The sequence below is a fragment of the Pterocles gutturalis genome, unplaced genomic scaffold, assembly GCF_000699245.1.
Source record: "Pterocles gutturalis isolate BGI_N339 unplaced genomic scaffold, ASM69924v1 scaffold3888, whole genome shotgun sequence".
In the NCBI taxonomy this organism is placed as follows: domain Eukaryota; kingdom Metazoa; phylum Chordata; class Aves; order Pterocliformes; family Pteroclidae; genus Pterocles; species Pterocles gutturalis.
Window position 1 is genome coordinate 63,434 of NW_010122729.1, and position 16,097 is coordinate 79,530.

At 41.1% G+C, this 16,097-nt stretch overlaps 1 protein-coding gene across 1 annotated transcript; it reads left to right on the plus strand.

The window, feature by feature from the left end:
- Positions 1-7,501: 7,501 nt before the first annotated feature.
- Positions 7,502-11,411, plus strand: AGR2 (anterior gradient 2). The gene is made up of 7 exons (XM_010077600.1): positions 7,502-7,684; positions 7,958-8,021; positions 8,120-8,172; positions 9,135-9,208; positions 9,606-9,669; positions 10,404-10,487; positions 11,083-11,411. The coding sequence occupies exons 1-7, from the start codon at positions 7,522-7,524 to the stop codon at positions 11,130-11,132; spliced, it is 552 nt and encodes a 183-aa protein (XP_010075902.1). The 5' UTR covers positions 7,502-7,521; the 3' UTR covers positions 11,133-11,411.
- Positions 11,412-16,097: the final 4,686 nt, after the last annotated feature.

The window sequence follows — 16,097 nt, forward strand, 5'->3', positions numbered from 1 at the left end:
TCACGTCCTGTATAATTGGATACCTATGCACATCTGGTTGCCTTTCTGCTTTCCCAGGATCCTTTATCAACCTTATAATTACGAAGCCTAAAGTTAGTATCATAACTAAAATTCTACTTCAGCACAAAGCGCCCCTACAGACCAGCTGGAACATGCTGCTGTGTTACTCGAAAGTTCATGTTATAAACTGTTAAACAGTTGAAAGTCAGGCACAGGATGAAGGTATTCTTTCCAACCCCGTCCCCCTGCATGATCACTGAATAATGACACTAAGATTTAAAATTTGATGAACCAGCTCTTAGAAACCTGACAGAGTAGTTGTGTCTCCACCTCTCTGGGTAACTTGTGCCAGTGCTACACTATCTTCATCACAAAGATGATTTTCCTGATGTCCATTATGAACCACCCAAGCCACAGCTCATGGTCCTCAAACTGATGGAAGAATTTGGATCCTTCATCTTTGCAGCACCCATTCAAGTAGTTGCAGGTTACTATTAGATAGTCCCTTATCCTCCTCTTCAACAGATTAGACAAACCCAGACAACTTCTTGAGTTTTAGTAGAGGAGGTCAGTTGTGACACTAGAGAGAAACTTAGAGTACTGCACTCGGGCGTGGGGAGGGAAGAGAACCCATCCCCCTCCCCCTAAAAAGAAAAAAAAAAAAGGAAAAAAAAGGAGGTAAAAAGGTGAAAACAGGGGAGATCTAAATCTGGAGAGTCAGTTTTACAATTTTGTGGCTGAGGCCCAGATTAAAAAAACGTTACATTCAGGATCTGGGAAATCTGACTCAGAAAATGAGACTGCTCAATCCCAAATTTAACCTTGACAAGGCAATTGGAATTGTTCAAGCAAAGACCCTCATCTGGTTCAGACTGAAGTAGAGGGAGAAAAAACAGTACTCTGGTGGGGACATGGTAGAAAGTGTAAGAGAGGACAGCTGTGATACCTGCTGCAGAAGGGCAGCTGAACCTCAAAGCTGGAGTCCCTTAAAACTGTGCACTCTGTGTTGACTGGAACGGCACAGTGTGCGACAATCACAGAAGCCAAGGCAATGTCAAGGATTTGAGAGAAGACTGAGGAGCACATCATGATGGCCTGAAGGTGCCAACACCACTGGAGTCTGCGCAGCTTGGAGAAAAAGACCAACGCTACCAGTACCAGAGACAAATGCAGCAGAACAAATAAGTTTAATTGCAGAGGTGATGCTGATTAGGATATTGACCTGAAAGCGAAAGCAATGTTTAATAATGCAAGATTAGCGCACAAGCAGCAGTGGGGCAAAGAAAGCAGTTGTGTCAGTGGATTCAGCTGTAATTTCACTGAGCAGATGAAAATTTTTTTTTTAAATGATAATTTTTAAAAAATAAACTGACAAAAAATGACCAGGATGGAATACTTTATTTTTGTAAACCTTCAGGTAAGTTAGTAACAATAAAGAGAATTCCATCCCTTACTACTTAAGGACCAGTTCTGGGAGTCAGAGCTGCATCATGTCACTGATACTCTCTAGAAGCCGAAGTCTTCTGATCTTTGAGGTAAAGCATTAGGAAAACTGAGAGGGTCTGGGCTACAGATAACCAAACATAAATTCAAAATAAGAACTTTAAATACAAGGAGGCACACAGAGAGATATCACAGTAAGGTGGCAGCTCTGTGAGGCCCCGTGAATTACATTGTGGCTCATCTACATGCCCATAATAGAGTTTATCATCCAAGGACCAAGGGAGGAAGGTTTTATAAATAAGTTATATTAACAGAAAGAGGTTAATTTAAAACTCTCCTCAATGTGATACTAAGTACAAACCTAAGCTGTCCAAAACACAAAGTTCTTTCCACCATCCTTGTATATTACTGTACAGTAAAAAGAGAAAACTGCTGGCTTACAGATTTCAAGCAACAATTAAAACTGAATATCAGTTGCTCAGACAGGGGAGGAGTCATTAGCTTTAATCTTAGAACACAATAAATCTTCTGATTTTAAACACAGCTAGTTATTTCAATTAATTAAAATGCATTTACTTAAACTTAAATACAAGAATTTCTCTCATCAAAGAATCCCTCTCCACTCATTCACTGCCTCCCTGTGGGACTGAACAAAACATTTCAAAACATTAAACCTAAATGTTGTCAGGATCATGCTTTTTCTTACCAAATACAAGCTGAGCAATTAAGTACTATATAAGCTGAAAAGCTTGAGACTCCTTGGTGTAACAGATCATGATAGTTTCCTTAGTGTTGTAGAAAAGGGCATTAAACAAGACCAAGTGTATTTACTATGAGTGTTCAAATGACTTACTGATCTTAAAACACTATATTCAGCAATGCCTTCCAGACATCCCAGGACTTCACAGCTCAAACAAGAGTCTAATATAAGAACTGTCTACATGATACATCCCCACCTTTAGCTGAAGTTATGTAAAGGATGCTCCATGCTTGCATGCTAGCTTTCCAATTTATATCAAGTGTCGATGATTTGTATTACATGCACATGCAACTGGGAAAGAATGTCTTCAGAGATATAAAAATCCTGATGGATTTGTCTTGTTTTGAAACCAGCGACTGAAGGATCAGAATGTTGTATTTTAAATTCTAACCATCTTTTTTGCTATCCAATTTGAAAAACATTACCAATAAACTGTAGGTACTTCAAGTTCATTGAGTAATTAATTCAACAAAAAAGAGGAAAATGTTAGGCTGACATATTTTGGGAAGTCATCATCCTTCAAGTGCTCTTCATTTGCATCTATTAGCAAAAGTTTCCTAAGCCACTGAGAAAAATCACTTCCTTGCTTAACAGACCAACAACTACACTGAGAAGTGGGGTATCTGGCATCTGGTACTCGCTCCAGCATAAATGACTATTGTGCAAAAAGAAATGGTCTTGACAGGAGTGACTGGGAACATCGATCATCATGCCATATCCCAGTCCAGAGAGCACCTACCTATAATCTTCAAGATAAGGTTCTGAATTATTTTGGAGGGGTAGGGCATGGAGTAGAATGGGGCTTGCGCCTGCCATAGGTGTCAAAGGTGTCTCAGCTCCTAAATTTTGGGGTGAAAAGCTTTCCAGAAAAATTATCTGGCAAATTTAATCCAAGTAGCTTTCAGGTGATAAAAAAATTACTATTCAGTTCATGTGGTTAAAGCACTGACAAAAGAAGCTTGATCAGCTCTCAAATTAATTTATTCTACTTTCAATCACCTTGTCTTACAACCTACTACTACTTTAACAGCCCTAGAAGCTCACTGACTCCCAGATGTGTGTGCCTCTGGCTTGACACAGAGGATTTCTAGTGTGGTATTGACTATATATCTCATCCATTATTTTCATTCCTTCAATGTAAAGTTTTGCCATTTATTCTGAGCAGCAGATCACAAGACTTGGAAGCACATGTTTGGTATGAAATTAGGAGAAATGGCTGAATTTCCCATGCTTTTGGGAATTCTAAAAGTTACGTATTACAAAAACACAAGCTAAAACTAAGCACTTCAGAAAATGCCTTTAAAATGGCCATAACACCAGTCACCAAAACTGTGCTCATTTCTGTGTAACATAATGAGCAGGGGTACCTGTAGACCAGAGAAATGAAAAACAAAGGAAAAGTCCAATGAGGAGTTTTGTAAAGATGTTAAACATTAATGGTAATGGGGTCTACCAGATCTTTATAGCAAAAGAGGAAAAATCTTCTGAGACAGTCCTATTTTGTTCCAAGCTCTCCAAGGGTAATTCCTGCAGGATTTAGTCAGTGAGGCAGAGAACATAACCCCTGAGAAGTGGCCAGAAGATAACTCAGCGCCTGGGTACAGTACCAGGACCTAAGCAGGGAGCTGTGGGAAAGGCTGAGCTCTCTCTCCTCTCTCTTCATTAACAAGACACAAGGGCTGTTTAGAGACATGTTCAGCTGGCCCCATTGAGATCACCAGCTTTGAGCTGTCAGGGAAGCCCCTGTGAGTAGCTGTGATTCAATTATTGAGTTTCTTACAGAGCAGCATGAAGTTACTTGGAAATAGGTTAAGGTAAGTGCATCTCCTGAAAACAGGAGAAAGCAAAGGTGCAAATTAAATGGAAATAGTCTAAGGCAGGAGCCAAGGAGTGGGTGGGGGTTTAGTTTTGAAAATGCATATTTAGACAAAACTCAATTTAAAAAAAACCATAGGTGAGTGGGAGCCTACCTGCTCTTTATCTCTTTACTTAACCAGAGAGGAACTAGAACTCCTGTTACAGGCTTTAAAACTACCAAATGCTATTTGGTGTGACCTGAGAAGACAGACATGAAGAGTATATGAAATTAATCGTTGCCTGAGCTGGAACCAAGATTTCAGAAACAGATACCTAATTTTTGACTTGTACATCTGCACTGAAGTGGATTAAGGATGTAACCTAACTGTCCAAAGTGAGCACTCACATGTCCAAATATGGATCTTGGAAACTTAGTTTAGTATATATTTTAGAAGAAAAGCTGAGTGTATGTGATTTGAAGCTAACAAAATGCATCTCTGAATCTTCCAGGAGAAGCACTGGAGGAGGAGCAAAGATTGACATGCAATCTCTTTCTCTCATTTCATTGCTTTATCAGGCTATAGATGACACGAAACATACAGAAAGGGGAGTTAAAATGATTGACCTCCCTAGGAGGTTTGGTTTCACCATTCTAAGAAGTCAAGCATCTAAACAAAGCACAGTACTTCTATACATTTCTAAAGGAACAGCACTTCATTTTTTTTTGCTTGAGTTCACCATCTTTCTTCTGCATCTCATTTTCCTAATTCCTATTTACAAAAGATTAAAAAAAAAAAATACCCACACCGTGATCCAGAACATTACATTCTCTTAAGTATATTCAGAAAAAATGGGCACTGTTGGCAGCCATAAGAGAGGACTGTGAATTTCAAACAGGAAAATCCACACCTGATGGGTTGCATCTACCCAACTGAGTAATGATAAGTGTTCACTGCTCGTGAACATATGATTTTAATCACACTGAAATATATGAGGCATGCAGCAAGGAGAACATACTGTAGTTTCAACACATATTGCTGAGGACAGAATGGCACTGACCTCTGAGGAAGGACCACCTGCAGTCAGCGCAACAGCAGGGACGGCCTTCCAGCTGCCTGAAAAGGTTTCATTTTCCTAAGCATTGTACTGTATTATACATTTATCTGAAACCTACAATTGTTGATTTTTATGCTGTAGTTAAAAATAATCGTCTACACAACTAATTCAATGTGGAATTTGAATTAAATATTTATTTAGACCTCTGCTTATGAACACAGTTTATTGTTATAGCTTCCAAATACATTTTTGTGGAGATCTTTACAAACTTTTACGTTTTATTACAATTTTCCTATGTGGTTTTATACATGCATGTGTACACACATATCTGTATAATGTGCATAGCTAATTATCTAATTAACATCTAGAATTCTGAGTCATCAATTTAACTTTTTCAGCAGACTGAAAGAACAGCAACCCATACTGATTTTCCAGCCAATCAAAAAGAGACAAATCACTCTTCAGGCAAATCAGGAGTCTTGACTTAAGCTTACCTGGACTTGGATCTTTGCCAGCCTTTTAAAATTGCCTTTCAAAAAATGTCCCAAAAGTCTACAGAAACATCTCTGAGCTTTAGATGAGTGTCTGATAGGAAACCACAATGTTATTTAACTACAAACTTAACTCTGAATGCTTTAGTGGGGGTAAAACTGTAAAGTTTAGCTCTTTGGAAGTAGTATTCATATTCAAAGCTTGTGGGTGGAGTTGGGGTGTGTGAAGGTGCATAAATAGGCATGAGGAACGACAGGGTTCACACTGGAAGCGGGATCACCTTCGCACCCGGGCAGGTGGCTGGGAGAGTTAACAAGGTAAGGCACAGCACGGCATGGCTCGCTTACTGCTTTAGAAAGTCCCTGGGGGAGCTGTGAGCCTGGCTGACCTGGGGCTGGGCCAGTCCATCAATGGAAAGAAAAGACTGAAGCAATGTAGGCACAGCTCAGCACAGCTTGCTATATAAAAAAAATGTGTAGAGAAATGTTGGCATCACAGGTTAAAAGAGCCAGGAGAGCAGGGGGGATTTCTGGGGGGGGTGAAGAACTTAGCAAAGTGCACACAGCCTTCCAGAGACAGTTTTTATAGAGCAGGTTTAATGTTCCTCTGTCAATGCTTTCTGCATTCTGCATCAGCAACAGCACAAAATCTGCCTGGTCTCTGATTTCCTGGTTGGCCCATATTGCCACCTTTTTTTTTTTTTTCTTTTTTTGAGAAGCATTACTTCTGCTATACAACTCTTGCCAAAACAACTCTTGAGGCAACACTGAAAATCCACTGCGTCTAATTTAACTTAATGAAATTTTCTTCCTTGCCAAGGAAACTTTTCTTAGGGCAGAAAGGCAGTCTGCTGCAAAAGTCATACTTCACGCCCTTGAAACAGTTACCCTTTGGATGTTTGTTGTTTACTGCACACCCCAGTAGGAAAGAGCATTGTACCACTGATGGAACCTCAGCTAATTACTCCTCCTGCAGTTTCTACACAGAAAAAAACTTTCCCTGGACTTTCATTTTCATTATCTGAATTTCAAAACTTGTCAGCCTGTTGTGATTTTGCATGAATCTTTCAAATTTTCTGTATTGCTTTTGGAATATCTTAGGTCTTCATACTGGACCCATTACACCACTGTTCTAGTTTCTAGGAGGAAGTTTAATATGAAAACATAGGGTCATGTTGTTAAAGTCGTCTCCCCCTTCAAAGAAGCATTGCAGCTGAAACGCTGAGGAGTTTCGCATCAGACATGTCCCATTTCCACCTCCACGCCTCAGAGTTAAGCTCAGGAAAAGCCCTCTGCTTTGTGCTGCTTAAACTGGCAAACTGCATTTCATTTCTCACTGTCCACACACCAACTCCTCCCCACTCCTTCTGTTACAGATTCTAGTGGTTTATCTTTAAGGATTAGATGATACTATTAAGGAGGAAGACCGGATCGGAAGTTTCAACAACAGCATTAAGCAGTGCCTATACCTGTGGCTCACTGTAAAGCCTAGCTTAACATTCTGGCTTATTCGTTAAATTGCTCCCACTGCAAAATGAAGGTACAGCTGAGATAAGTTAAATTTTTAGAACCTGGGCTGCTGAAGTACTTAGTTACAATAACACTGGGAGATCAAGGTATGACTGTGAACTCATAAGGACTTCAAAGTACTTACAGAATTGCCAAAACTCAGTTGTTTCACTGAAAAAATTCAACCTATGTAAACAGAAGAAAGAAAATAACATGTAAGTGCACACCTTAAAAAGGACCACAGGCCAATGGCATTAACAGAGCAGCAGAAAGCAGCCAGGTCCTTCATGGCAATTTGCTAAGGAAACCTCACACTTCCTTGAGGTTACCCAAGCCTAGGCCCCTGCCTGGAGCAGTTTGTTTCAGCCCTGACTCACCCTGCTGCATACTTGTGGCTTAACTTGCCACCATGTCCTTATCTGCTGCATGCCTCAAAGCAAGCAGCAGCCTGGGAGGCACGACAACATGAAGTTTCTCTCATCTGTTCCAGGAACAGCCATGGAGAAGAGTTACATGTCCATGTTGCTGCTGCTCGTTGCCATCTCCTGTGCTTTGGCAAAGGACGTAGGCAAGAAGGAGACAAAGGAGAACACCACTAAACCAAAACTGCCTCAGACACTCTCCAGAGGTAAACCCCACCCCCCCAAAAAAAAACCAAATTAAGAAAAAAAAGTGCAGTCTGCTCAAGTTTTGATTCCTGTGATGTTCTAATTAATTAATTTTCTTGCAACTCATTCTGCAACTACATTTTCTAGTATTTCCTAGCACACACGCATCCCCCCTTTATTCCTGATTTAAAGCCCTCTGGCAGTATGTCTGTTCAAAGTCCTTCCCAGCAGACGCGGGCAGGGCAGGATGCAAACCCCTGCCTGTAACGCTCTGCCTTGACCTCGCCCCGCAGGGTGGGGAGACCAGCTCATCTGGACACAGACGTACGAGGAAGCCCTCTTCCGCTCCAAGCACAGGTACCGCGCCCCGCCGTGCCCCACTCCACACCCCGCCACACCCCACTCCACGTCCCCATGTGCCTCCCCGGCCTCTAACAAGAGCCCTTCTTTTCCAGCAACAAGCCCCTGATGATTATCCACCACTTGGATGACTGCCCACACAGCCAAGGTAATCCCTTTGCACTGAAAAAAACCCAAACAAAACCAAACCAGCTGGTTCTCAGTTTCTGGGTAAATGCTACTCAAAAACAATCAGCCACCATTCTGCTTGCTGAGTAAGCCTTGGTGAAATGCTAACCTGCACAAGGACACAGAGTGTTCTTCAAGTTGCTGTCACACGTAGGTATTTTCCAATGTGCAGAAATAAAATAAAAATGGTAATTCAGTACTACATGATACAGAACAGACACAGAAACAAGCACGGGTCAGCAGGTTCTGACCTGTAATAAATCTGCTTTCAGTTCCGGTCACAATCAGCCAAATCAAATCGCAGGACCAGAAGCAATGAAAAATAATAATTTGTTGGAAAGGATGTTTTCAGCTCTCAGTATCATTGATGACTGTGACTGAATTGGGCCCAGGACTAAATCAAACCAGGCTGAAACTGAGCTTTTGTGGGATTTCTGGTAACTGGGACTGCTCTTTTCCCAGGGTTTTTGAATGTACCCAAGGGCCCTTCTTCCTGCAAACTGATTCACACAGCAAGAGCTTTGTGTCCATCCACAGCTCCCGTAACTGCAGAAGGGTCTTTGTACAAGCATTAAAATCCTTTCAGACATCTCAGAGGGCTGAAGTCCTACTACTCTGTAGTGTATTGTCTGTGCCTTAAGAACTGGAGCCAGAAACTGCAATAGGAGGTTTGAAAGGTCAAATGTTCGAATTCAAACAAATTTGTGAGTTGAATTATCTGAAGGAAGGAGGGAGAATCTATACCATTGTAATTACTCTTTACTGCAGAATATAAATGAGTTGATAATCTTTCAGTGGAATGAACTTAAAATCTTCATTTGCTGTAACTGTGAACTGGGAATTCTCATTTTGATTCTAGCAGTTTGTTTGAATTTCTTTTTCAAGGACAATATATTTCATGGTCATATTTTTAACTTTCATTCCCATTTGTTACCACTCTAGCCCTCAAGAAGGTCTTTGCTGAACATAAAGATATACAGAAACTGGCTGAAAAATTCATTCTCCTGAACCTTGTGGTAAGTTTCCCAGTTCCACTTCATTATGTAAAAGCAATAAAGTTCTATTTTTAATTATGGCTTCTCTAGCTATAATTAGTCAGTTTAATAGCTAGGGTTGGCTAGGAAAAATGGCTGGTGCTGAAGCATAACAGACTTAGTAATAAGTCCCTTTCATCTGTAGCTATCATAACCTCAAAATATGAGGGAATTTAAAGTTTAATAATGACATTAACTGTTGCTACCAATTTGCAACTCCAGCTGTTAAAAGACTGCATCTCAGACAGTGAAATTCTTGAACCGCAAAATGTATTATTTAAGCTCTATTTCATAACATAAAGTACAATGAAGAAAAAAGAAAATTATGTAACATGTCATCCTGCAATCTTGACTGGCAACTTTATCTGTTTTCTTTAAGTATGAAACCACAGACAAGAATCTTGCACCTGATGGCCAGTATGTCCCTCGGATTTTGTTCATAGGTGAGTACCTTAAGCACCAAAGCCAACCTCAGATCGAAGCCCCTGCTGCACCATGAACCTCAAATCCTCAGGCTTATTAACAGGAATTTATTCTACGAGAAATATAAAATTTCTAGTTGGTTTTGTCAGATGAAACTTCAAAGCAACCCCAGACAGCTCATTAGCTTCACAGGTCCAGCATTCCTCCCGCATGGATTCCACAAGTGATAGAATTCCTTCCATTGTGTCATCGAAATGACGTTATGCCAGTCACTGGAATGGGTGGGCGCTGGCTCAGCCTTGCTCATCGTCCTATCTCTAGAAATACTGTAAACCCAACAGGTTTCTGTTTGTAACACAATCTCAGGCACTGTAGGAACAGCAGTGACCCTGGGTGCTTCAGGGGCTGATTTTCAAAGCTCAGTACTCAGTTCTGTGCTCCCCGAACCTGCACAAACCCCTTTGAAGCAGTTGTGTTTTGGAGACCTATTAGTGGCCATGCACAACTCCAAGTATTCCCTCTCCCAGAACAGACACCGTGCACAGGTATCTTCAACACCTACCTTTGTAAATCTAGGTCACTATGACAATTTTCATTGCCATATTATCTCTCCCTTTATTATTTCTTGCTTGTTAGTGTAAGCAGATGTGTCTTGCAGAAACATTTAGGAAGCAAGCAGAAGTGCAGAAAGATTTATTTCCTGTGCTTGAAGGTTAATCCTGTCTTCTACAACTCCTCTTATCCTTTTTTCCAGATCCTTCCCTGACTGTGAGAGCAGATATTACTGGAAGATACTCAAACCGTCTCTATGCGTATGAGCCCTCTGACATTTCATTGTGTAAGTAGTGTATTCTGAAATATTCTAAAAGCAGTCACACTTTTCATGGGACAAGGAATAACACCAGACATTACAGACTCTCACAACCAGTACTTGCTGAAAGACAGTTAACCAGGATTAAAATTAAACAGGATGCTAGCCTTAAACTCAGTGAAGAGAATGATGGCAGGGCCCTGGAGCCTTAAAAATCCATCTGTTTTAAAAGAAAATATACGTCAGTAGGAACGTGCATAACTCATCAGCATTAACTGTAAGCAGTGGTGACACTCTTGCACAGAAGCCCTGCCGGGCCAGGTCAGGAAAGCTCCTGTCAGCAGGGAAGAGCTGTGTGCTGCAGGCCTCCCTCAACCCTGCACAGCTCCCCTCTCTGCCCTGCAAATGCCCATGCATTTGCAAAATCAGATGTACGTTCTCATGAGTCAGAATTAAACAGATGACGGTCACAAAATGACTGGAAGAGGCTGTAGAGCGCAATGCATCAGAATCCATACAGCAACAGGCATGTGAGCTTTAATAATAATGACACTACAGTATTTGTAGTTGCTGGCAGAGGAAGTTGCAAGAAAAATAACATGTATGAATATTTCATTTCTAGTGTATTCAAATATGCAGAAAGCGCTGAAGCTCCTGAAGACTGAACTGTAAGGGGAAGAAGGAAGCCCTTAAATACTATGAAGTCTGATCTTCCATCTCTTCTCCGCTCATTGACACTGTTGAAGAGACTATTTAGAGTGATGTTTAGTGATGTATAGTGCTGGTTTATACACATAAGCACTACAGTTTTACATTAGCACTTTTGTACTGGGCAGCATTTTTAAAAGCTGTGAGCTTTTAATTTAAGGCATACAGAAGACTACTGTATGATCCAACTGTAAAAAATGATTTTTTAAAATAAATCCATTTCAAGTGTTTACATACAAAACATTTCAGTATTTTTTCCTTATTATTATCTATCACTATTAGAAAGAATAAAATGACTATGTTACTTGAGACCCCAGCTTGCAATCGTACAACTAAGCACTTTGGAAGAAAATGGGCTGTTGCGGGTTAACACCAGCCAGCAGCTCAGCCCCACACAGCCACTCGCTCACTCCCCTCCCGAGGGACAGAGGGATGTGGGAGAGAATCAGAAGCGTAAAAGTGAGAAAACTCACGTGATGAGATAAAGACAGTTTAATAGGTAAAGGTAAAGCTGCACACACAAGCAAAACAAAACAAGGAATTAACATTCACTACTTGCCATCGACAGGCAGGTGTTCAGCCATCTCCAGGAAAGCTGGGCTCCGTCATGCGTAATGGTTACTTGGGAAGGCAAACACCACAACTCTGAATGTCCCTCCTTTCTCCTTCTTCCCCCAGCTTTTTTTGGTGAACATGACATTATACAGTCTGGGATGTCCCTTTGGTCACTTGGGGTCAGCTGTCCCAACTGTGTCCCCTCCCAGCTTCTTGTGCACCCCCAGTCCACTCGCCGGTGGGGTGGTGTGAGAAGCAGAAAAGGCCTTGAGGCTGTGTAGGCAATAACTAAAACATCCTTGTGTTATCAACACTGTTTTGGTGACAAATCCAAAACACAGCATCATACCAGCTACTATGAAGAAAATGAACACCATCAGCCAAACTCATTACCAGAAAACAGCTTTTTATCTCCAGTTTCAGCAGTGAGCTAAGTTCTGTATTTCTCTGCCTCCTTTATCTCCATTTATTTTCTTGTAGCACCATCTTATGTCAAGATCTCATTATCAGCTCTTTCTTTACAGTTAGATAATAAGTGCAAATTTTTTACAGAAGAGTGCTTGACACTGGAAGATGGGCTTTTTTACATGTGGGGCTTTTTTGTTTCTTTTTTTTTAAACTGGCTGCATTCTGAAGTGATTCAAGGACCACCTTATCTCTTCAAGAATTATTTTTTTAAAACATAAAAACTGCTTCCCGTAAAAGATTCCAGCTTACATCAGAATTCAGTAGAGCCTTGAGATGATGAATAGAAGCAACTCTGTATTCATAGACTCACAGAATGGTTTGGGTTGGAAAGGACCTTCAAGATCATGTGGTCCCAACCCCCCTGCCATGAGCAGGGACACCCTCCACTAGCCCAGGTTGCTCAAAGCCTCATCCAGCCTGGCCTTGAACACCTCCAGGGATGGGGCATCCACAGCTTCTCTGGGCAACCTGGGCCAGTGCCTCACCACCCTCACAGTGAAAAATTTCTTCCTAATGTCTAATCTACATCTGCCCTCTTTCAGCTTAAACCCATTACTCCTCATCCCATCACTACACGCCCTGATAGAGTGTTTCCCCATCCCTTTCTTAGGCCCCCTTCAGGTACTGGAAGGCTGCTATTAGGTCTCCCTGGAGCCTTCTCTTCTCCAGGCTGAACAACCCCAACTCTCTCAGCCTGTCCTCACAGGGGAGGTGCTCCAGCCCTCTGACCATCTTCATGGCTCTCCTCTGGACTTGCTCCAACAGGTCCAGGTCTTTTTTATGTTGGTGAACACAGTACTCCAGGTGCAGTCTCGCGAGAGCAGAGCAGAGGGGGAGAACCGCCTCCTTCGACCTGCTGCTAATGCTTCTCTTGATGCAGCCCAGGACACAGTTGGCTTTCTGGGCTGCAAGCCCACATTGCCAGAGCTTCTCATCAACCAACACCCCCAAGTATATGGTTGGTTTCATGATTGTATTACAGCTTGTGATTGCTTATTTACAAGCCCAAAAGGGACAAGAGAAGTCAGAAGTAAAGATCTGGCAGCTGAACACCATGGGAGTGCACACCACCTCAAGACTTAGACCAAGAGGAGACTTTCCAGCCTCAAATATCTAAGAACTCAGCAATAGCAGCAGTGAGAAACACTTTGCCCAGGACTATACCTCCATTATCTTCTCAGCTTTTTGGCAATGTCAGCCATTATTATCACTACTACTACCATTAATAGCACCACTAGGCATGATTATAACCACTAGAGAGGACTACACCTCAAGGCAGGACGAGCGAGAGAAGCAAGAGTTACCTCAAGGGAATTTCTCAGCAAAATGAGAAGCAAGACACTTGCTAATATGTCTTTGGTAAGCTATGTGAACCATATCAACCAGAAAATCTCAAGTGGTACCTGGAAATGGCCCCAGACATGCAATTCAGTATTCCTTCAGCAATTCAGGTAAGATGTTCCTTTCTATTGCAGCATCCGTAACTGTGATGAGGCAATACTTTGCTGCAGAAAGGTCTTTCCCTTCTTCCTTCCCAAGCAGAAAATGGTGGGGAGGGCGGGAGGCAGGCAGGGTGGCAGGATGCAATAGGGGCAGAAATATTCTCTAGAAGCAGCTATCATCCACAAAAAGCAAAAAAGGTTGTTACAACACTGAGGAGAGGGAGGCTGGAGCAATTGGTTATCAGAATCATCTTTATCTACTTGATGAAAACTACACTTGTACTGACGTTATGGATAATATCCAGCAAATGGATATAAGGCATACGCTACAAGAGTCTAGTAGTCTACACCTTTATCCTGGTTTCAGCTGAGACAGAGTTGATTTTCTTCATAGCAGCTAGTAAGAGGCTGTGTTTTGGATCTGTGCTGAGAAGGCTGGTAACATGCTGATGTTTATAGTTGCTGCCAGGACAGTCAAGGACTTTTCAGCATCTCTGCTGTGCCAGTGTCTGCAGGTGCAGGAGAAGCTGGGAGGGAGCAGTTACTAGCCCAGGATTTGACCTTAGGTTTAGGACTGCAACCCAAAGTGGCCACTGGTATACTCTATATCATGCACATCATGCCCAGTATATAGGTAACAATCTATCCAGAAGCTCGCCCTCTTGCTCCAGGTCATCTCTCTCCAGGTGGTCCCTCTCCCAGGGTCATCTCCCTCCCTCGGTCAGCTCTCAGCCTGAGACGATCAGGCTCTTATCTCCATTCTGGGAGTGCAGTTTCAGGACTCTCCTTGCTCCAGGATTGTTAGGCAGGAGTGGCCTAAGCCTTGGTCATTGGGCACTGAGCAGTTTCATTGTGTATCACTCATTTGTATATATTACTATTATAGCCATCATTGTTATTTTCAATTTTATTGTAGTTATTTTGTTCTTATCTCAACCTCCAAGTCTGTTTTCCCTATACCCCTTGAATTCTTCCCCACCCCGGGGAGGCAGGGGGGAAGGGGCTGTGTGGAGTTGGCTCACAGACAGGGCCAAAACTACAACAGTCCTATAGATGCAAATAAACAAGTTCAGCTTACAAGTATTAAGAAATTATTTTTTAAAATAAATTCTCTTTTTTTTGCAGTCTGTAGTTTGCTTTTGACTTTAGCCAATTTTCAACAATCTTAATATATGAATGGTCAACTTAATACTGCTCTTTTCATCCCCTCCTCTAAATACAGATTATTTAGGTTTACAGAGGCATCAAGACAATCCTCGGTACCTAAAAAACCCCAAAACTTTTCCCATTTCTTTGGAAAACCTAGGAAACCATTTCTGAAGTATACATGCTCAGTAACTTGAAGCACACAGGATGGATGGGGTTTCCAGAACCCCACTAGCATTCAAACGAACTTTAAATAATTAGGCCTAAAAATAATAATGTAAGCTAATAATACCAGCACACTCCTATTACCTTACCAGGTATAGGCTTTAAGGTACCTTTTTACAGGTATCAAGTTATGCAAGCTTCTTTCTGTAATAAATATTTTCATATAAAAGGAGGCAGATTCTGTACAGTGGTATCAGTATGTTAGTTAAGATCTGGATTCACTTTCTTACACAGATGCAGAAGAATTTATTTTATTATCTTATAGCCAGTTATTTTTATGTGACAAAAAAAAATCTGTAGGTGTCTTGAAGGAATCAAGACAGGTTTCTACAATTTCCAAAATAACAAACTTAAAGCATTTCAACATAACTGAAGTCAAAAGACATCTTATGTAAGCACTAAGAATCCTAAAAGTTAAACCACACTATTCTGATACTCTGCTGCTGTAAATAGCTTCTGGAAAATCTGGTTACAATTATGTCCAGTTCTCAAGGAGTCAGATAAAAATTTAAATGCCTCTCCAGAAACCAAGCAAATGAAAAAAAAAATCTTTATATGACCAGAACTATTTTCTCAAGATGAAAGACAAAGCAATGAACAAAGAAAACTTCAAAGACAAAACCCACCGACATAAATACTTTTTACAAAAATGCTCTATTTCAACACAGTAGAACAGTACAACATTTCTTGTACACTGACATGTGAGCCAGCCATACCCTGAGGGAGGTTACCCTCTTCCCTCCCCAAACCAGAGTCAGACTCAATGTGTTCTATTGCCTCCCTTAAGAATTAGATTCTGAAAGTGAATCAATACTTCTAATGTAAATTTCAAGGTTTGTGTTGGTTGTTTTTTTAAAACACAATCTTGAAGAGACAATGTATTATTAACATGACAGAAAAACTTTAATCAAACCATATGATCCACTGATCTGTCTTTTGACTACTGAAAGAAATTCACACGTTATGAGATGTAAGAGTTTCTGAAGTGGTAACATTTTCAATATTTTCTCAGTGATGTACATTTACACTCCAGAATCACCTACTGTATTTATGAAAACAGACCTATTCAGAACTAAGCACTAAAAACAAATAG